The sequence below is a fragment of the Cetorhinus maximus genome, chromosome 12 (assembly GCF_964194155.1).
Source record: "Cetorhinus maximus chromosome 12, sCetMax3.hap1.1, whole genome shotgun sequence".
NCBI lineage: Eukaryota > Metazoa > Chordata > Chondrichthyes > Lamniformes > Cetorhinidae > Cetorhinus > Cetorhinus maximus.
The window spans coordinates 94,719,716-94,740,568 of NC_135890.1; the positions used below are offsets into that span (position 1 = coordinate 94,719,716).

Sequence of the window (20,853 nt, forward strand, 5' to 3'; positions counted from 1 at the left end):
TCTCCACCCCCACCCCCCCACACATACTCCATTGCAACTGAGCTCTCCAAGAAGAGCACATTTCTGGTAAAGCAAGGCTCTGAAGACCTAGCAAGAAATGTGGAGCAGTGTCTAGAGCAGTGAGGGGGAAGTTCAAGCGGATTGGCATTCCTCGGAAGATCTCAGCCATTGTGATGTGTTACATAAATGAGAAAAGTAGTTCCCCTGGTGGCTCAATGAGTAATTGCACAGTGTGGGGCCATCCAGCAGATTAGAACAGCACTGAAGATGAAGAAATTCCGATCTCATTCTCAGGGGGGGTGGGGAAAAAAAATATCGTTCAGAATGGGGTTGAAAAAAATTTGGAATGCACTTTTTGAGAGAGGAATTACAGTAGTTTCATAATTTGCAGTTGGGGTGAGAGGTCAAGTGTCCTTCCCTCGAGCACATCAATTTCCATGAACATCTTCGTGTCAACGCAAGGGCTGGATTTTTCTTTTTGAAACAATTATTTGTGGTAATGATAATGTCCTGTTTTGGATTTCTCAGTGGAACTAGGTCCTGGGGATATTCCCAATGGATCTGCTAGTGAATGCAGCAAATAGTTTAAGCTGTGCAGACTAGCAAGGCCAAAAATTTGATCCTTAGCCTTTGCTGTGATCTCAGCTTGAGTGGGTTTTAGGGGTGCTACAGTTGGCTTCAGCGGGTTAGGGAGGGAAAAAATGGCCAGGTTTCTTGCTTATGACCAATATTAAATGCATGAGAGGCCAAGATCAAGCTTGACTTCCTGTTCTGTGATCTCCCTGCTTATAGTCTGGACACAAAGGGAAGAGGGGAGGGTAAAATTCCTCGTGGGTATTAAATCATCAGTACAAAACAAGATTTCTTGGTTTTCACTCAGGCTGACTCTTGGCTTGAGTGGGATACAGGAGGACAGCTGCTGCCCACTCTAAACCCCTACAGTAAGTAACCATGATCAGGGGCAAGAAAACAATATATAAGCTTTTCAAAGGAGTGGGGCAAAGCAGACGAGGCAGAGACAGAACATGCTACAGAATGGATCTGAGGTGGCGAACATCCAGTTTTATAAATCCCTCAGTTCTCTAAACTGCTTGTCATTGTCTAGGATTTGGATGTGGTATTATGCATTTGAGCAAGTAAGTCGTAATTGTTCCCTGTAGTCCAATACTTCTCATTTCATGGCTGTATTTTTGAGTATGGGCATTTGTTTAGCCTGTTTCTAACTTACTGGTATTTCGCCAGTGTCCCAATGACACCCTCATAGTAATTGGAAGTGCCTAGTTTTCTCCACCCTTTGGGCTAAATACCACCTATTCCTACAGACTTGAGTCTTTTTAACTTCACTAGGGCATTTGCATCGAAGTAATTGATTTTGCCTGGGTAATCTGTAGCTGGTATGTGGCTCACATTCCTTATGGAAGTAATCATTCAGAGTATTTGCTATAAAATTCCTATACTATAAGAATCATGTGCTTTACTTCTCAGGGTGAGCAAATTATAGGAAGAGAGTAGGAATCCTAGTATACAAAAGATCAGTTCATGGTTACAGGCCAATCTCAAAGAGCGATCATGATTAAGATCAAAGGAAAGTCTATTGTTCTGATTGTCATACAAGTTTATGCCCTGACACAAGATCACAGTGAGCAGGTCATAGAGGCATTTAATGGTGGTATACTGAAGTGTTATGATCAAGTCAAATCGACTTATTTGGTAATTGTAATGGGAGAGTTAAACATTAAAGTCAGTGAAGGAACATCAGGGACGCATGTCAGTCAATATGGCCATGGATTGAGAAATGAATGAGGAGAGAGACTGATAAAAATTTTGTCAAAATTACCTGATGTTGGCAAACCAAAAAAAGCAACCAAAAAAACTACGCTTGGAGAAGTCCAGGTGATGTGTATAGAATTCAAATGGATTGTGATGGTGAAACATTTTAGAAACAGTATATCTAATAATTATACAGTATCCCCATGCAGATATCAATTCAGATCATTGTCTCCTTGTGGCAAAAATTATGAAACTAAGTCCAAAAAAAGTGTGCAACCATTTAGACCTTAACATGTTCAAGGATGAGAGCATCAGGCGTTCAGTCAAAGTTTTAAAAAAAAAGTATCAAATGTCTCAGGATTGAGGAAACAGAGGAGAGATCTCAGAACAACAAATTGAAAGAAATAGGAGGGATGCAGTAGCAAAGAGATGGATAGAATATGTAAACTGTATGAAGATCCAAATGGAGGCTGTCCTTAAGGTCTAAAAGCAAATGAAGGACCAAATGTTATATCAGGGTAAAGAATGCTTTGAAATTGAGTACAGGAAAAGTCCCAGGCATAAATGAAGTAACAACCGAACATCTAAAAGCCCTTGGAGAAACAGATTTGGAAGTGATAACAGAAATTTGTGATCAAATCTGTATCTAAAAGGATGCATTCCAAGTGACTTGAGACATTGATTATTCAGTTACCCAAGAAATAGGGTGTCATTGTTTTAGAACTATAAGCTTAATGAGTCATATCATTCAAGTGATCTTGAAAATCATAATAGAAATAATAACACGTTTGAAGCAGAAATTGGTGAAACAGTCTGGATTTGGAGCTGGAATAGGAACAAGAGAGGGAATATTTAACCTAAGGACAATCTTTGATAAATATCTAGAAGTAAACAAGAACATTTACACATACATATACTTCATAAACTATGAAATAGCATTTGGTTGTATTTATCACCAAAATTTAAGAGACGTGGCTGAAATGTGACATTGACAGTAAAGATGAGATTTATCCAGAGCTTATATTGGAACCAAACAGTGAGCATCAGACTACAAGAAGGACATTCGGATATGTTTCAGATGGTAGTATGACAAAGCAGTGTACTGTTGCCAAAATTATTCAATCTGTAAACAGAGCAAATCTTTGGAGAATTAGATGTACTTCCAGGGGTAAAAATGGGAGGCAAGAACATAACAAGCAGCAGGTACAATGCCCATAGACCTCTGCAATTTCCACCCTTACTTCCCTCAGTATCCTCAGAGGTTACTCACCGGCCCTGGTGACACATCAGTTTTTTTTAGCTCAACCATTACTTCCTCTTTCATTGACTTGAGAGAACTCCCCCTTGAAATCCACCTGCAAAGGAGTCAAGACATATGCCTAAGTTAGTAAATGATCAGATAGCTGCTTTCTGAAGAATTATACCACCAAACCAGCAATGGCAACCCTTTCCTGCTGATCCCTTTACCCCACCCTTTCCTATCTGAAAGGGAGCAGTTGTTTTCTCACATGGGCTTTTTCAATTTCTGCAACCCTCCTTGGATATGCACCAGAAACATGAGCCAGTCCACTTGCACAGCGCAAAAAATGCAACGATTGCCATTTTAACCTACTGTAATAGTCTCAGCCTCCATCCCCTAGAGTGCCAAACAATGTTCAATGAGCTGAATGATGGTGGGTGTGGCCTGAGGCATACAACCAATAATCACCCGGGTAAGAAAACAGAATTAATTTTGCTTCCAATTTCCACCCCTCCATCATTTTCACATGGTCCATCTCTGACACTTCCCTTCCTTGACTTCTCTGTCTCAATTTCTAGTGATAGACTGTCCACCAATATTCATTACAAGCCTACCGACTCTCACAGCTACCTCGACTACAGCTCCTCACATTCCGCTTCCTGTAAGGACTCCATTCCATTCTCTCAGTTCCTTTGCCTCTGTCGCATCTGTTCTGATGATGCCACTTTCAAAAACAGTTCCTCTGACATGTCTTCTTTCTTCCTTAACCGAGGTTTTCCACCCACGGTTGTTGACAGGGCCCTCAACCGTGTCCAGCCCATCTCACGCGCATCCGCCCTCACACCTTCCTCTCCCTCCCAGAAACATGATAGGGTCCCCCTTGTCCTCACTTATCACCCCACCAGCCTCCGCATTCAAAGGATCATCCTCCACCATTTCCGCCAACTCCAGCATGATGCCACCACCAAACACATCTTCCCTTCAACCCCCCTGGCAGCATTCCGCAGGGATCGCTCCCTCCGGGACACCCTGGTCCACTCCTCCATCACCCCCTACACCTCAAGCCCCTCCCACGGCACCTTCACATGCAACCGCAGAAGGTGCAACACCTGCCCCTTTACTTCCCCCCCCCTCCTCACCATCCAATGGCCCAAACACTGCTTTCAAGTGAAACAGCATTTCACTTGCACTTCCCTCAATTTAGTCTACTGCATTCGCTGCTCCCAAATTTTCTTTAAATTCCTCTAAATTGGAGAGACCAAATGCAGACTGGGTGACTGCGGAACACCTTCAGTCTGTCCGCAGGCATGACCCACACCTCCCTGTCGCTTGCCATTTCAACACACCACCCTGCTCTCATGCCCACATGTCCGTCCTTGGCCTGCTGCAATGTTCCAGTGAAGCTCAACGCAAACTGGAGAAACAGCACCTCATCTTCCGACTAGGCACTTTACAGCCTTCCGGACTGAATATTGAGTTCAACAACTTTAGATCATGAACTCTCTCCTCTATCTCCACCCTCTTTCCGATCCCTCTTTTTCCAATAATTTATATAGATTTTTCTTTTCCCACCTATTTCCATTATTTTTAAATGTATTTCCATCGTTTTATCTCTACCTTTTAACCTATTTTGATCCCTTCCCCTCACCCCACCCCCACTAGGGCTATCTGTACCTTGCTCGTCCTGCTTTCTACCCTTAATGTCACCATTAGCACATTTCTTAGCTAATATCACCACCGTCAACACCTCTTTGTTCTTTTGTCTATGACATCTTTTGGCAATCTCCACCTATCACTGGCCCTCTATCCAGCTCTACCTGCCCCCCGCCGTAAACCAGCTTATATTTCACCTCATTTCTATTTTTCCTTGGTTCTGTTGAAGAGTCATACGGACTCGAAACGTTAGCTGTATTCCTCTCCGCAGATGCTGTCAGACCTGCTGAGTTTTTCCAAGTGTTTTTGTTTTGGATTTCCAGCATCCGCAGTTTTTTTGCTTTTATCTAAGAAAACAGAATTACCTGACCACGAAAAAATGTTTTTTTGCATTTGATGAAGTGGTAAGCCAGTGACACTCTGAGGGTATGAGTGATATAGGGAAAGCAGGCTAGCTGTTCTGAATTCAATACTTTGGGAAGAGTTAAGGTTACTGAGTGTTAAATCAAATTTGCAGAGGATAAACGTATGTTATGAGTAAGAGCAGAAGGAGAGAAAAGGACAAAATTCCAGACCTAAAATAAATCAACCTTTGGCATTGACTAGATTGTGGAATCTTGAACGAGACATGGCGAACCTGTCTGAAATCTGATGTTAAATTGCAATAGAAATCCTCTGTGAAGCTTTACAATGTTTATATTTGAGTGAGGACCAAGGCAAGTTTCACACAGAATCAGCAAAAGGCTTGGTTTAGAGACTCTGAAAATTCAAAAACTTATTTTGTTTCAAAGTATCAATGAAGGTTACTCAATTGCTCGTCAGATTTATTTTGCTTTTATACAAATCTAATTCTTACAATTTGTCGTTTGTTTTGATACTCAACGGTTGGTATTCTTGGTGTTTTTTCATCCAACAAAGTGATCAGCCTAAACATTTTAGTCTATAACTTCAGAAATGGGTAATTGTTACTCCTGTAGAATTCACTCCGTTCAGCGGGTATAATTTTAGATCAATGGACATGTGGATCCCAAGGAAAACATCTTATTGCCATGGCTACAATTCACGTTTACAACAACTGACTCAATGTAGGGGTGGAAAGGGTAGTTGTGGGTTGAGCAGGACATGCAGGTTGCAAGCCAGTGGAGTGGGATATCAGGGGTTTATGGAACTTGAACCATTGACAATTAAATACTGGCGAGAACCAAAAACAAAGGATTATTTTGGTTTTGTTAATGTTGAGCTGTAAGCCAGTTCATCCAAGACTTTATGCGCAACAGGCAGTTATATATTGCACAGCAATGGTACTGGAGTCAGTGGCATAAAGTTAAAGGTGGTTTCAGTGACATAATCATGAAAACTGATCTTATACTTGGAGATAATGTCACCAAGGTAGTTAGATACGTATTCACATTGAGTTCAATGAGAGGCAGAATGATTGTAAATCTGTATTAACAGTATGAGGCATCAGTGATATAGCTGGTTGTCCAGGTAGATCTTTAGGATTTTGTAATCCTATTAGTTATGTCAGATGTACAATAAACAAGCAGAACTAAATGTTAATAGCCATTTATTTCAAATTTCACATTTAAAATTCATGTTTTCATACATGAAATTCAGCAACACAGCCAAAGACAACTGTTCATATGGCAAATTCATGTATGTCTTGAAACTTTGACTATTGCTAATAAATATACCACACCCATTAAAATGTCCACATACATACAAAAAGACTTTGCTCTATCGATTTAAATCTAAAAATGTATAATTTTTGGGGAAGGTATGTACAAAGCTTCTGAAACTATTTTACTAATATTTCATTACTTCAGATAACGTTGCTGGTGCTTTCCAGCAAATCTTCAAATATTCTGACCCAGCAGCAAATGCAAAAGTGTACAGAGCACTTTAATAACCTTTATAGAAAAAAGACATCTCAATGTAATCAATAACAGTCTGATTTGTGATGGACTTCGGTTTACAGAGGTTGCAATGAATAGTTAGTTGGAGGACAGTTGACTTATTGTGTCTCTTCCCATTCTATCCCACATGACCAATTTGAAAATGAACACAGGTGTTTAACAATGTGATTATTCGGTGACAATGAGTTAACACCTATCCTTTACTTTCCATATAAATTATTTCAATCTGATAGAGAGCGACCAGATAAAAACAAGTAATTTGATAAAATGAACAAGTAAGTTTGTGGAATGTAACACTGCCATTGGATGAGCTTGACTTCTGTGAGCAGCATAGAGGAGATCCTTCTTCCCTGTTCCAAAACACTGCAGCCATTTTCACTCTCTGCACATTTCCTTATTGGGAGCTCCGTAAATGAGAAACATAAGTCAGGTCTGGTGCATTTAGCTGCAAAATAACATTGAACAATTATCATATTTGACACACGGTTATAATCAGACAGGAGCCCACTACTACCTTTTCAGGGTAACTCCATTTCGGCAATAAATGCTGCACATTGCTATTTGTGGGAGCTTGCTGTGTGAAAATTGGCTGCAGTATTTCCTAGTTTACAACAGTGACCACACTCCCAAAAGCACTTTATTAGTTGTAAAGCACTTTGGACGTCCAAAGGTCACGAAAAGTGCAATATAAATACAAATTTTTCACTGCGCCCCAACTTTCCCCAACATCCTGAAGCAACTCGAGGTTTAACAGCTCAAGAATCCTCCGAGTCGGCCCTTAGATACAAGTGTTCACCAAATTTCAAGAATTGCAGAGAAAAATATATTACCATTTAAGTGAGAGGTGTCAAACTTGCCTGAGTATCTTTTTTAGCTGGGATGTTTGGTTTTTGGGAAAGCGGTGGCTTCTTTGAAATCTCGGGTTTGGAAGGTGACTTTTCATCCTCCAGTATTTTGTCACATATTCCTCCCAGGTCATAATGCTTCTTCCTTAAATCTCCTAGCTTCATTCTCTCCTGCTGCAGTTTATTTTCCAGCTCCAACACTTTCACCTGGATGAAGGATAAGGAAAGCAGTTAGCAGGGAGCTTGGGCCCTTCATGCACCAGGGCGTAATTTTCCCCCTGCGGTTTGAAAACAGTTTTAAAAGGCCCGAAAGCTTAGAGAAGGTTTGGCACACTAGATTTTTGTTTGTGGAGGAGGAAGCCTGATGCGTCAATGATATCACAGGCATATGATGTAAATCAGGTATTTCAACATATTTGTGCCTCATTGTCAAATCCTGTTTCTATAGGATGCAAACACTTTGATGTTCAACTTGCCCATTGCTTCATTAAAGATGCAACAAGGACTGAGTTAGATCAAGGCAGCTATTTCTATAATGCATGGGGGAAAAGTGGAATTAAAAATAAGTCATTAATGAGGGTTTGCTGCTAGCTGGCTAACATCACCCCTGGCTTCCATAGGCCAGAAAATGATTTTCTGCTAGTGAACTCTGTAGACACCTGGAGATGTCCTCGATGACAACATTTCTTTAAATATTCATGACTTTCTTATTTCTGATGTCGATATCCAGGTGGTTAACCTCAGTGTTCAATTGACGTGTAGGCACTTGCTCTACATATAGTGCGAGCGGTGAAGTTACCTTTGAGTGATATCCACCAGGTTAAGAGTGTTTCTATTGTAAGCATGTTTCCGAGGCCCTCCATTATCTCTGATAATATCAGCAGCCTCTACTAACAGCTCCTCCAACAGAACACAATGGAAGCCTATTTTAGGAATAGTTACTGATTTTTCTTGTCATTTGAGGCTGTGTAACATAAACCCTTTTACCTCGCTAACACAAAATCTAATATTCAAAATGCTTGGCATGCATCAAAACCTATTGAGGTCTGAGGTAGTCTAGGGAAGGGAGGACTTAAGAGTTTCAGATTAAATCTCAGTCCAATGATTGCATTCACTATATATTTTTCAATAATTTCCCAACTAAAACACAACAGAACTAAAAAGCACCTATAGAAAACTGGGTTCATAAATGTCTTTGCAAAGCTTCAATTCTTGAAAATCAATGGTATTGCCAACACCATTACTGTCTGAATTGGAGAATAACAATGTTATGGTCCTGGAAGATTGTGCATTCATTTTCTTATTCATTCTAATTAAACTGGAATAGAAATTAGTAACAAATCAAACGCCAGTTACAGGTAACCCTGTCAATTTCGTTATTGTAGGTGTGCGCACTGCAGATAATTAAGAATTTACTAATTTTCATCTTGGATGTTTTTTTCTAATCCACAGCTGAACTTAAGTTTACTGCTGAGTGTAAACCTGTATTTTCTGCTTCAAATAACATAAAGCCTTGACTTATTATCCTGACCTGTGACTCCTAACATTGGATATCTACACTAAAAGAAACCTCAGTACATTATTGATAGGAAACCCTGGATGTACACACACAGTTTTAAATAATACAAAAGTCCAATGGATTTGCAGGCAGCACCTGTCTTCATCACCCGATGACAATGAATTAGCTCCTGGCTTTGCACCAACTATTAGTGATGATGTACCAGAGGAGAAGTTCCAGTGCAGCTTTTGTAAAAATGCCTTGAAGAAAGCATACCAAACAGCCTGTGGACATTGATACTGCTGGACAATATGTTGAGTGGATTTAATTATAAATCCACAGGCCAACCAGGCCTTAGCCTACCTCAGGGCTACTTTTACTTGTGCCTGCGCCTGCGCTGGAGTGGATGGGCTGGGGGTGCAGTTTGTGTCCAGTTTTTTGTGGCCTGTGCCAGTGGCTACCCTAATCCTAACTCCAACTCGCCTCCAACTCATTCCAGTTTTAATGGAGGGGATACAGTGAGTTGGGCAACCAACCCACTCCGAGGAGGCAGGCTGACAATTTTATTAAATGAGGATGCCTGCCTCATCCAGCCACCACTAAATTTAATCCAAATGAGCCAATTTTTCTGGGCATCAGGAAATCCGACAACTAAAGGGAGGCGAGGACTATTGGAATCAGGAAATAAGTGCCTTTCCACAACCTGCTGGATCCAGTTTACCTGCTTCACCAATCCCTCATACACCTCCCAACCCTCCCAATCTCAGCCCACCCCTCCACCCCGTCCCTTCTGAGCTCAACTCCCTCGAACCTTCCACTCCCCTTCCCGGGGTCTCTGATCTCTCCCAACCTCAGCCTCCAATCTGTCTTCTGGCTTCAGATCGCCCATCACTGCTCCAAACCCCAATCTTGCCTCCAGTCACCAATCTTCCTAACCCCACCCCCCTCAACCTTTCCTCTCTCCCTCCTCTTTGTGCCTAGCTTCGGCCTGGTACCAAAAGGGCTAGCCATCCAACAGCCAGTCAGCCTCTCAGTCTGGCTGGCTAAAGCTAGAAAATAGAGTTTAAAAAAACAACATCCTGATCCGGTCCTACCGATAAATCCGGCAGGAACCCCATTCTTCCGTGTTCCCGACCTCATAGTAACTTCCCCATGCTCTCCCTGCCTCTGAGTTAATATCCAGCCCAAAGAGTTTGCTAGATGGACGAATACTAAACACAAATAGGGGCATCCATTTCTTCACAAAACTTACAACTTTTGGGTGTAATCAGAATATAATGTAACGTTAGACTAACAAGGCTGTGTAATAATATCTGCCCCTCAGAGAGAATGGGACGCAGTACAATCTGGAGTCTGCTGCAACTAAATGCTGGGTGACAATGCAAATTCCAAATCACCGATGCAGCTGGATGATCCAGCAGGACTTACAGCAAACTGTACGCCATGTCTAGGCTCCTGATGGAAATGAGAAAAGATGCCAAGCTGCATAACACCTTCGGCAACCCTGCAGACAGAGCACTGCACATATACAGCTGGCCTAGGCCAAGCGGGTCTGTCCATTCCAGGATGGACTTCCTGTTTACGTCCCAAGTATTCACGATCAGATCCACCGATATCAAGCCGGTGTTCTTCTCTGACCACTGCCTCCTACTGGCCGATTGTCACTTACAGGAAGACCAGAGGGTTGGTAGGGCAACATGGAAGCTGAACGTGAGTTTGCTGACCCCAGAAAACATTGGCGAGCTCACAAAGTATTACAAAGGTTGGATAACCCCTCTTTGACTCTCTGATACACTGGTGGGAGAGAAGCAAGGCGAACATCAGAGAGGTTCTTCATCCTCAAAAGAGATTCAGAAGGCTACAGAGGAACAGAAGGAAATGTCCCGGCTCCACAAAAGCGTGCAGAATCTGCTCCGGCTGCTGTCGCTGGGGGTCGGTGTCAAGGAGGATCTCCAAAATGTAAAGAGCCATCAGGTCTCGCTCATTGCTGCAGAAGCCTCCAAGGTCATCTTCCAGTCCACAGGGTGCACTCCATTGACCAGGATGAGATGTGCTCATGATCCTTCTTCCAAATGGTACACAGAGAGAGCTCTGTGACCTGCAGCCTGAAGGAAGAAGGTGGCTCAGCAATGTCATCACAGTCTGACATTGAGGATCAGCAAGGCCTTTCATGCTGGATTGTATGATGTGAAGCCCACAGACAGCACAGCCTCCCAGTCCTTCCTGTCCTCTAACATGAAGGTCTCAGGTGACAGTACGCGAGAGAGTCTGGACAAACCACAAACTCTGCATGAGCTGACTAAGACCATCAAGTCCTTTGAGAAGAGTCAAACTCCCGGAAGCAACGGCTTACCGGCAGAGTTGTATTTGACTCTATGGTACTAACCAGCTAGAAGTCTAGGTTCTGGCCGGCAGCATATCAGAATGTAAGAGGAAAGGCATCAACACCCTCATCTACAAGCGGAAGGGGGAAGGGAGGAAATTAGAAATTGGTGGCCCATCTCATTTCTGAATATGGACTACAAAATTCTGTCCAAGGTAATTGCCAATTGGGTCAAGTCTACTCTGGAGTTAGTGATCCTCCCTAATGATACCTGTGCTGTACACAGCAGGAAGATCTCTGATAGCCTAGCACTATTCAGGGATATGATTGCCTATGTAGGGGATAGGGGTGTGGACACCTGCCTCATCAGCTTGGACCGGGAGAAGGTCTTTGCCAGAATATCGTACACATAATGATGGATGTGTTCTCCAAAATGGGGCTTGGGGCATGCAACTGGATCCAACTGCTCTACGCAAACATCAGTAGCGCAGTTTCAATCAATAGATGGGAATCGGAAAGCTTCCTGATCAAATCTGGAGTCAGGCGGGGCTGTGTCCGTCTGTTGTATTGAGCCTTTTGTTGAGTCCATGAGGGAGGATGCGGACTTAAAAGGAGTGATGATCCCAGGCAGCGGAGACATGCAGGTCAAGGCCTCCCTGCATATGGACAATGTCGCCATTTTCTGCTCGGTTCCACAGTTGGTGCGCAGACCAATGAGCATCTGCGACAAGTTCGAACTGGCTTCAGGAGCCAAGGTAAATCGTGGCAGGAGCGAGGCCATGTTCTTTTGGAACTGGACTGAACGATCCTTTGACCTCATCACCTTCAGGTCAGACTACCTAAAGGTGCTGGGGATATGGTTCAGAGGGACAGGGGCACGTGCTAAAAACTGGAAGGAGCAAGTAGCTATGGTAAAACAAAAACTGGGCATGTGGGAGCGACGCTCCCTGTCCATTGTGGGCATGAACCTGGTTATCAGACGTAAGGCACTCTCGGTGTTGCTGTACATGGCACAGGTCTGGCCCATTCCTCAGTCCTGTGGTGTGGCGATCACCTGAGCCATCTTCCTCTTTATCTAGAAGTGAAAAATGGACTGTGTTTTCACGGACACAATGTACAAACCTATAAAGGTGGGGGCGGGGAAAAAACATACCCAACATCGATCTCACCCTGACAGCCACTTTTGTGTGTGGCTGCATCAAACTGTGTAGAACCTCGGTACGCTAACACCAAGTGTCACTATGTGCTGAGATTCTACCTGTCCCCATATTGTGAAGATGGGTCTGGCCATGTTGCCATGGAACACTCCAAGTAGTTGGACCGTGCCGAACTATCTGTCCCTCGTGGAAAAATTTATGTGGAAAAATACCTTTGACCACAAGTCCATCAGGCAGTGGTCGGCACATAACATCCTTGAGGCTCTGCGGGAAAGGGAGATGGTGGATCCTGTTGGATGATTCCCTGAGCAGACTGTCAAAGTCATTTGGCAGAATGCCTCATCATCAGAACTTTCAAACAAGCACCAAGATGCAGCTTGGCTGATGGTGAAAAAGCCCTCCCCGCCAGATCCTTCCAACACGCCCAGAGTTTTACCCCCTCCGCATGTTGCCTTCGAGGTGGCTGTGGTGGGGAAGAGATCGTTGTTCACCTCCTTGTGGATTGTGCCTTTGCAAAGAAGATCTGGAGAGAAATGCAGTGGTTTTTGTTGAGGTTCACCCTGAGCAGCTCTGTGATGCAGGACTCTGTGCTCTACAGGCTGTTCCCAGGGACAAACACTGTGATAAACATCAACGCTGGCTGGAGGATCATCAGCTCAGTGAAAGACGCTCTTTGCCTGCTTGCTTGTCTGCCAGTGCAAAAAGTTGTCTTCAACTGAGTGTTGCAGACTGGCACATTCCAAGATCCAGGATTATATGCCTAGGGACGCACTAAAGCTTGGGGCAGCTGTCGCAGAGGCGCAATGGGGACAGGTCGCTGTCTTAAGGCCCTTCGGCCATAGCACATTGAGGGGCTGTAAACTGTATCGAACCCCCCGGGCCATATGTCTGACATGGAATGTACATTGTGAATGTCATTGGCATTGAAATTGTATTGAGGCACCTCATAGTGGAACATGCCAAATGGACATGCCGTATGAAGGAAAGTTGAATTCTATTGCACTTTCTGTAATTTTCAATTTGTAATGTTTTGCCCTCGGGCTGTATGTGTGACATGGAATGTACATTGTAAATATTAAGGATAATACAACTGTACTGAGGCACCTCAGAGAGGGGCATGCTGTATGATGGAAAGTTGAATTTTATTGCACTCTGTAATTTTCAATTTGAAATGTTTTGTAGGCAAGAATTTTCCCGTCGGCGAGTGGGGGCAGGGCCCGCTGGCCGGCGCATAAAATGACGCGGAATGACGTCAGGTGGAACTCCCGACATCATCCCGCGTCATTTGAATTTTCAGGTCGGTGGGGGCGCAGCTGAGTCAGCTGTGCGCCCGCCAACCTGTCAACAGCCTATTGAGGCCATTCAAAAAGCAATTAAAGTAATTCGTGGACCTGCCCGTCCAACTTTAAGGTGGGCGGCAGGTCTGGAGCGCTGGCGGCCACCCGAAAAAGCATAAAACCTACTCCATGGGTGGGATGAGGTTTCATGATTGAATTAAAAGATTAAGATTAACTTTTACTCAAAGTTATGTCCATGTCCCAACTCATATGACATTGTCACATGAGGGGACATGGATGGTGAATGAAATTTTCCAAAGAATAACTTTTTCACTTTGGGAACCGATCTCCCTGAGGCAGCACTTAGTCTCAGGGAGATCGGAGCACTCCTTCGTGTACATGCGTGAAGGAGCGCACTTCTGCATTTGCCATTCCCCGCCCCCCCGCCCCACCCTCACAGGGAGCACATAGCGCTTCCGTGTGGACGTTAAACTGGGCAGGCCTTAATTGGCCCGCCCACGCCCGCTCCTGCACTTCCCCCCACCGACACGGGGAAAATTTTGCCCGTTATGTACTTCAACAAATTTTATGAATGAAGTATATTTTTGGGAAACAAAGTACAAATTCTAAATTGCAGAAGTTAGTTTTAACAAGTAGCCTTTTCAGGACTGAAGCATTTAAATTTGCACCTGTGTGTTATTGTCCCTGAGCACAACGCAACACACAACTAACTCCTTATAATATTCCACAACTAGCTGAATCCCAAAACGAATTAAAAATTACCTGTGTTTCAATCTCCTCTTTTTTTAGTTTAATCCTTGACATTCCTGAAAAATCCATTGTATCTGAGGAATGTAAAAATAGAGGGGCATCAGTACCTGAACCCAAATGTACATAAGATGTAAAGTATCAAATTCAGCAAAAGCTGGTTAACCAGCAAGTCTAATGTGATCTCTGTACCTTTATCTTCAATTTGTTCCTGTCCTGATTTTGTTGAAGCCACTACGTTAGCAGTCATTTCATTCACATGCCTGGAGGCTTGCTGTAATCTGGATAGGTTTCTGCTGCTCCTGGCTGCTTTCACCTAAAATCACGTCAACATGTCCATCATTCGAGAGTGTAGATAACCTGCACGTCTATCCAGTGCCTCATGTAAAGTGAAATGTATCAGTCCCCTTAAATGGACCATAAAGAGGGTCGACACCAAGCAGGGTGAAAAACAGGAAAAGTAGAACTCAGAGACTGGGCTACAGAAAAACAAAAGCTTTTCAGGATTCTTTGAAAGTAAAGCAAAGTGGAAAAGCACGGAGATTGAGAAAGGGGATGGAAAGGCCAACCATCAATGCTGGAGTGGAGGGAAACCAGGAGTAAGAATGCGACAGAGGTGTGGAAAGGATTTGAAAACAATTTGCAATCAATTTGTGGGGCACATTGGGTTACTCCTGACTCCTGCTCCATCCATCATCGGTGGCTTTTATTTCAGCCATTCTGTTTCTAAACCCCTCCACCGTGCCCTCTCAATCCCGATAAACAAGTGAGTCATGGCAAGGAAAGCTGTAAAGTAAAGTCCCACAGCTTATTAGTGTTGGACACTATTCCTTATTTCAGTTGTACCGATTTCTCCTCACCTATTCCCTCCTCTCCTCTCCCCTCCTTTCCCCTGTCTGTTTAGGATCTCATTTTCTTAACACTCTCACCTTTGACGCGGCGACAAGCTGTGCTGTGCTGGCTGCGACCTCGTGTGAGCACACAATCAACTCCTCGTATTTCCCAGTCTTCAGGACAACCTTATCGGCTGAATCTCTGGATTCAGAAAGAAAAATGAACGTGACTTTATGACACTTCATCCCCTAGTCCACCATCAGCTCCACTTCCAAGAGCTGCCATCATTACCAGCCCAAAACCAGACGGGGATCAAGAGAACCTGGCACAGGCTCAGCGAAAATGGAGGAGCACAAACGGAATCCTTTAGCCCATTCATTTAGTGGGTGTAAAATCAGGCCTGGCTCCCTTATGAGTATGTGCTTCTCCACACCCAATGATTTGGTGCTTACTGGTGCCTAATAATAGCACCAGAAACAGGAAATCCTACCCTTAGTCCTTGGTTCACAGCTGCTGTGAATTCAATTAAAACTTTAATAACTTTTGGAAATGTCTCTACATCCTAACGCACAGAAGCAAACCAGGTTAAAAAAAAATAGGTTTGCATGCAAAAGAATTAATATGAGTGGTGAAAGAAAGAACTGGGGTTTTTCACTGCATCACTCTCTAAAGATCCAGAACTGATGCCTTAAGGCCATAGCTAAAGTGTAGATAAAAGCAAAATACTGTGGATGCTGGAAATCTGAAACAAAAACAGAAAATGCTGGGAAAACTCAGCAGGTCTGACCGCATCTGTGGAGAGAGAAAAACAAAACTAATGTTTCGAGTCTGCATGACCCTTCTTCAGAGTTCGAGAGAAGGACTCGAAACGTTCACTTTGTTTTTCTCCCTCCACAGATGCTGTCAGACCAGCCAAGTGTAGAGTTCTGCGGTTCACTGAACTATTCACTACAAAATGGAGAACACCATTCTGTCCTTGTACAAGGCCGGTAGTTAAAATACTGTGCCCAGTTTAGGTTTCCTCACATGATGGAGGTTATCGAGGTCCAGAGGAGGGCCACTTGATTCATTCCCAGTCTAAAAAATAGCTTGGATGTTAGGTGGTTCTTCTCTTCCTACAGAATAGTCAGCTACGCAGTGAACACAGATTCACAGAATTCTTACGCGCAAGAGCCGGACATGGCAGGGATGGAGTTCACCTCATACAAGAGGTGGTTATCTGGTTAACATTAGATTGGTCCCAATCTAATTTCCTGGCATAAATCTGATCATCTAAGAGCGTCAAAGTGGAACTCTCCAATCTTTCATTTTTTTTTAGTGTTCCCAAGTTATTACTTGGCTCCGGGTGGGTGGGCTGTTTGCATCGTGATGGTTAAGGCATCGTAGCTGTGTGGGACACACTGAACGGACCAGCAGGTCTTTTCCTGTCTTGGCATTTGTTTATTTTTTCAAAGCGGACTTGGTGTCTGGTTTAGATTTTGAGCATTTCTGGTCAGCTCACTCAAAAAAAAACAAGACCACCTAGTTAAACACTGGGTGTGTGAAAGCTCAACGCTCAAGATTCTGGCTTTGTTCCAGCTCATAATTATCAAAAACTTTCCATGACGTTTTCTTGGGTGGGGGGAGGAGAAAGAGTCACCTGAAGCAGAATGAACGTGATCTCTTCAAGCTACAGCTCCAGGGCCGTCCTTTATCCTTTATGAGAGAATGTGATGTACACCTGCATATCCACAAGCCTCGGGGGGAGGGGGAGGGGGGGTGCAAGTAGTGAATTAGTGCCAATTAAAATAATCTGAAAGGAAGGGAAAATTAAACAGAATTTGCTCTCACATGGCACCTAGTGGAGAGTTACAGAACAACATTAGCTGTCATAAAAGCAAAGTACTGCGGATGCTGGAAATCTGAAACAAAAACAAAAATAGCTGGAAAAACTCTGCAGGTCTGACAGCATCTGCGGAGAGGGGTACAGTTAACTGTATTCCTCTCTGCAGATGCTGTCAAACATTAGCTGTCAATTGGATAAGAATAACACAGTGGGGGGTGGGGGGGGTTGGAGTTGATGGGTGAGCCCGTGCAGGCACGCTTCTGATTGGCGCCCCCAATCGGAGGCACGGCGCCATTTTATCTGGGCGGGCCAATTAAGGACAATGTCACATGAGTTGGGACATGTTCGTAATTTACAGAATAACTTTATTACAATTTTTAAAACCCTGCATGAAACCTTATCCCGCCGCTGGATGGGGTTTCATGTTTTCTCTATTTGCCGCCGGGGCTGCTGGCTGACCCGCCAGCCTTAAGGTTGGACGGCAGGTCCTTTAATTGGCTAAATAATCCTATCAATGGCCTCAATTGGCTGATTTTGCTGCGCACCCGCCTTCCTGAAAATTTAAATGGGGCGGGATGACATCGGGAGTTCCGCCCAACCTCATCCCGCATAATTTTACACGTCGGCGGGCAGACCCCGCCCCCTGCTCGCCGACGGCAAAATTCTGCCCCTGGAGCTGTCCTTTCAGAAATAAAACTTTTACTTAGATTAGCTCATACAGAGGAATGCATCACAAGTAAAAGGGCTGAAGGTGAGAGCATTGAAGCATTCATCTTGTTTAGCTCACAGAAGAACTTCCAGTGAAGCCAATTAAAAAGATACACAATACATATTGTCTTTTTGCCAGACCATTGCCCAACGTGACAGAACGACAGTTATCAAAGAACAAAGTTTTACTGGCCCCACGCATACTAATCTTGTTTTTAGAAAGAGGCGTGAGAATATGAAATGCAATTCCAGAGTTAATAATTGAAGCAGAAACAGGTCAGCATTTCAGAATAGATTCAAGACAGGTGGTTTGAAGGAGAAAGGAACAATGGGATGTGGGAACAAGCCAAGCAAATAGGATTAGGATTATAGTTTGTGTGGAGGATAAACACCAACATGGACTAATTACAGCCTGTTTGTGTTGTAGTTCAAGCGTAATTCTATGTAATGTGCTGGGTATGAGGATACAAGCTCAAAGACATGCAGAAGGTTCAAACTGAATTCCAACGATTAAAAAAAACTTGTGAGAAAAAGGAGCTTTGCCATGTCTATGAATTGCAGAAAGCTTTCATTCCCACCACACCAGTCTGAAATGTAAAAAACTCAGATCATCCTCCTGTCACTCCATTCTGTGCTGACACTCGGGCATTGCTCTGTTACACTGAGCACTGACTGATTTGAGGACACCCACTCATGGCATGACACCAGCACGATTGGTGGACACAGATACTCCTCCACACAGGTACAAAGTGTACTGCCCATTATTGTGTAATAATAGTAATAAACCTCTCATCAGGATCAAAGGAGAAAGCGTGAGAGTGATTTCCCCAGTGAGTAATGGAACAGGTACTTACACCAGCTGGGTTGCACCCCAGCCCACAGCTTTGGAGGCAGAGATCAGGCCTTCTGTCCAACGAGAATTCTTTGCGTAGAATTCTTTTGGTGTTGCTGCTCCCTGTAAATGCAAACATTACTTCACCAACTGAATTCAATATTTCCATGCATGTTAAAAGGACCCTCTGGTTTTGTAAGATCATTTTAAATGGCCAGGGTGGGAGAGGAATTTCACAGAACCTTTTTCTTAATTGACTTTCTTTTTTAGCAATTGTTTCTGTCCCTCCCTGGAGATTGAGTGACTGGGTACAGGATGGGTTGTTGATGCAGGTGGGGCCAGTTTGATCGAATGTTTGGTCTAATTTTTAAAAATTAATTTATAGGATGTGGACATCGCTGGCTAGACCAGCATTTATTGCCCATTCCTAATTGCCCTTGAGAAGGTGGTGGTGAGCTGCCTTCTTGAACCGCTGCAATCCATGTGGTGTAGGTACACCCACAGTGCTGTTAGGAAGGGAGTTCCAGGATTTTGACCTAGCAACAGTGAAGGAACAGCGATATATTTCCAAGTCAGGATGGTGAGTGACTTGAAGGGGAACTTGCAGGTGGTGGTGTTCCCATGTATCTGCTGCCCTTGTCCATCTAGATGGTAGTGGTCATGGATTTGGAAGGTGCTGCCTAAGGAGCCTTAGTGAGTTTCTGCAGTGTATCTTGTAGATGGTACAGACTGCTGCTGCTGTGCGTCAGTGGTGGAAGGAGTGAATGTTTGTGGATGTGGTGCCAATCAAGCAGGCTGCTTTGTCCTGGATGGTGTCAAGCTTCTTGAGTGTTGTTGGAGCTGTACTCATCCAGGCAAGTGGCGAATATTCCATCACACTCCTGATAGAATACTTGTAGATGGTGGAAAGGCTTTGGGGTGTCAGGTGGTGAGTTACTCACCACAGGATTCCTAGCCTCTGACCCGCTCTTGTAGTTTCTGGTCAATGGTGACCCACAGGATGTTGACAGTGGGGGATTCAGCAACGGTAATGCCATTGAAGTCATGGGGTGATGGTTAGACTCTCTCTTGTTGGAGATAGTCATTGGCTGGCATTTGTGTGGCACGAATGTTACTTGCCACTTGTCAGCTGAAGCCTGGATATTGTCCAGGTCTTGCTGCATTTGGACATGGACTTCTTCAGTATCTGAGGAGTTGCGAATGGTGCTGAACATTCCTGCCCTTTATCACATAGTCAGTCAAATTGTTGAACTCAGATTTAATCTATAATGACACAGATAACTGAGAGCAGATTGAGCATCTGAAAAGGAAGTGACACTGTTCAAGGTGGGCTGTAGAAATGTTCTATGTGCCTCGAGGAAAGTTCCAGTTTGGTGCACTGTAACTTATGCGTAGGATACAAAAGATAATACTTAAAAAGAACAGGACCTGCATTGGGAATAGAATCTGCATGAACTTGGCATCAATTTAACACAATGAATGACTGTTACATCTGACACCCCTCCCCCTCCGCCCCCCCACATTCTGAGAGACCTTCAACCTAATGGGTCTACACCCCTGATGAGTCGTGTTCATTTGAGTATTAGGGTGAGGGGTGTTGGAGTTTGTTATTAGTGGGGTCATTAAGGAAGCCATGGCCCATAAAGTCTAATTTGGACACAGGCATCTATCCTTACCCGTCCACTTTCCACAATCTCCTTCTGCAAACTTGTTGAAGCCACCACCAGTTGTCTTATTGCCTGAAGTGTGAGAAAATGCAATTTTAAGTTAGGGACATGTCAATAGGCTTCTGCAGTTGAGCTAACCAAGAATTCTGGAAGCGCTTCCTCAGGAAGCACTAATCATGTCAAAACCTCTATTCTGCTACATCAGAACATTTGTTCAAAATGAACCTACTTTGCTGCTAAACTTCAGACACAACCATCACATTATTTCAACATCGCTTAACAATGAAATGCGCTGAACTCCCCTTTCCATGAAGTAAATATTATAAAAATAAATAAAAGCAAAAAAACATTGATTATGAGTCCAACTTTTGAATAGATGAAGAATGGCTTCCATTGTCTGGTAACTGAATATTATATTCATTATTTGATAATCACCTGAAGGCTTGTGTGTAGTTCTTACCTTCATCAGATCTGTGCAAGAGTTTAAGATTCTGCAATCAGAGAGAAAAGAGAATTAAATAGCCCCAATTCACATTAGCA

At 43.6% G+C, this 20,853-nt stretch overlaps 1 protein-coding gene across 1 annotated transcript in view; it reads right to left on the bottom strand.

Moving 5' to 3' along the window:
- Window positions 1–6,213: 6,213 nt before the first annotated feature.
- Window positions 6,214–20,853, bottom strand: part of hip1rb (huntingtin interacting protein 1 related b) — a 157,676-nt gene continuing 143,036 nt past the window's right edge. The window contains exons 25-32 of the mRNA XM_078554119.1: window positions 20,774–20,804; window positions 20,323–20,385; window positions 18,669–18,769; window positions 15,377–15,482; window positions 14,640–14,763; window positions 14,463–14,524; window positions 7,437–7,631; window positions 6,214–7,024 (exon numbers count right to left, since the gene is read on the bottom strand). Coding sequence (XP_078410245.1) covers window positions 6,974–7,024; window positions 7,437–7,631; window positions 14,463–14,524; window positions 14,640–14,763; window positions 15,377–15,482; window positions 18,669–18,769; window positions 20,323–20,385; window positions 20,774–20,804 — 733 coding nt within the window. The 3' untranslated portion in view covers window positions 6,214–6,973. The remainder of the gene's footprint in view (window positions 7,025–7,436; window positions 7,632–14,462; window positions 14,525–14,639; window positions 14,764–15,376; window positions 15,483–18,668; window positions 18,770–20,322; window positions 20,386–20,773; window positions 20,805–20,853) is intronic.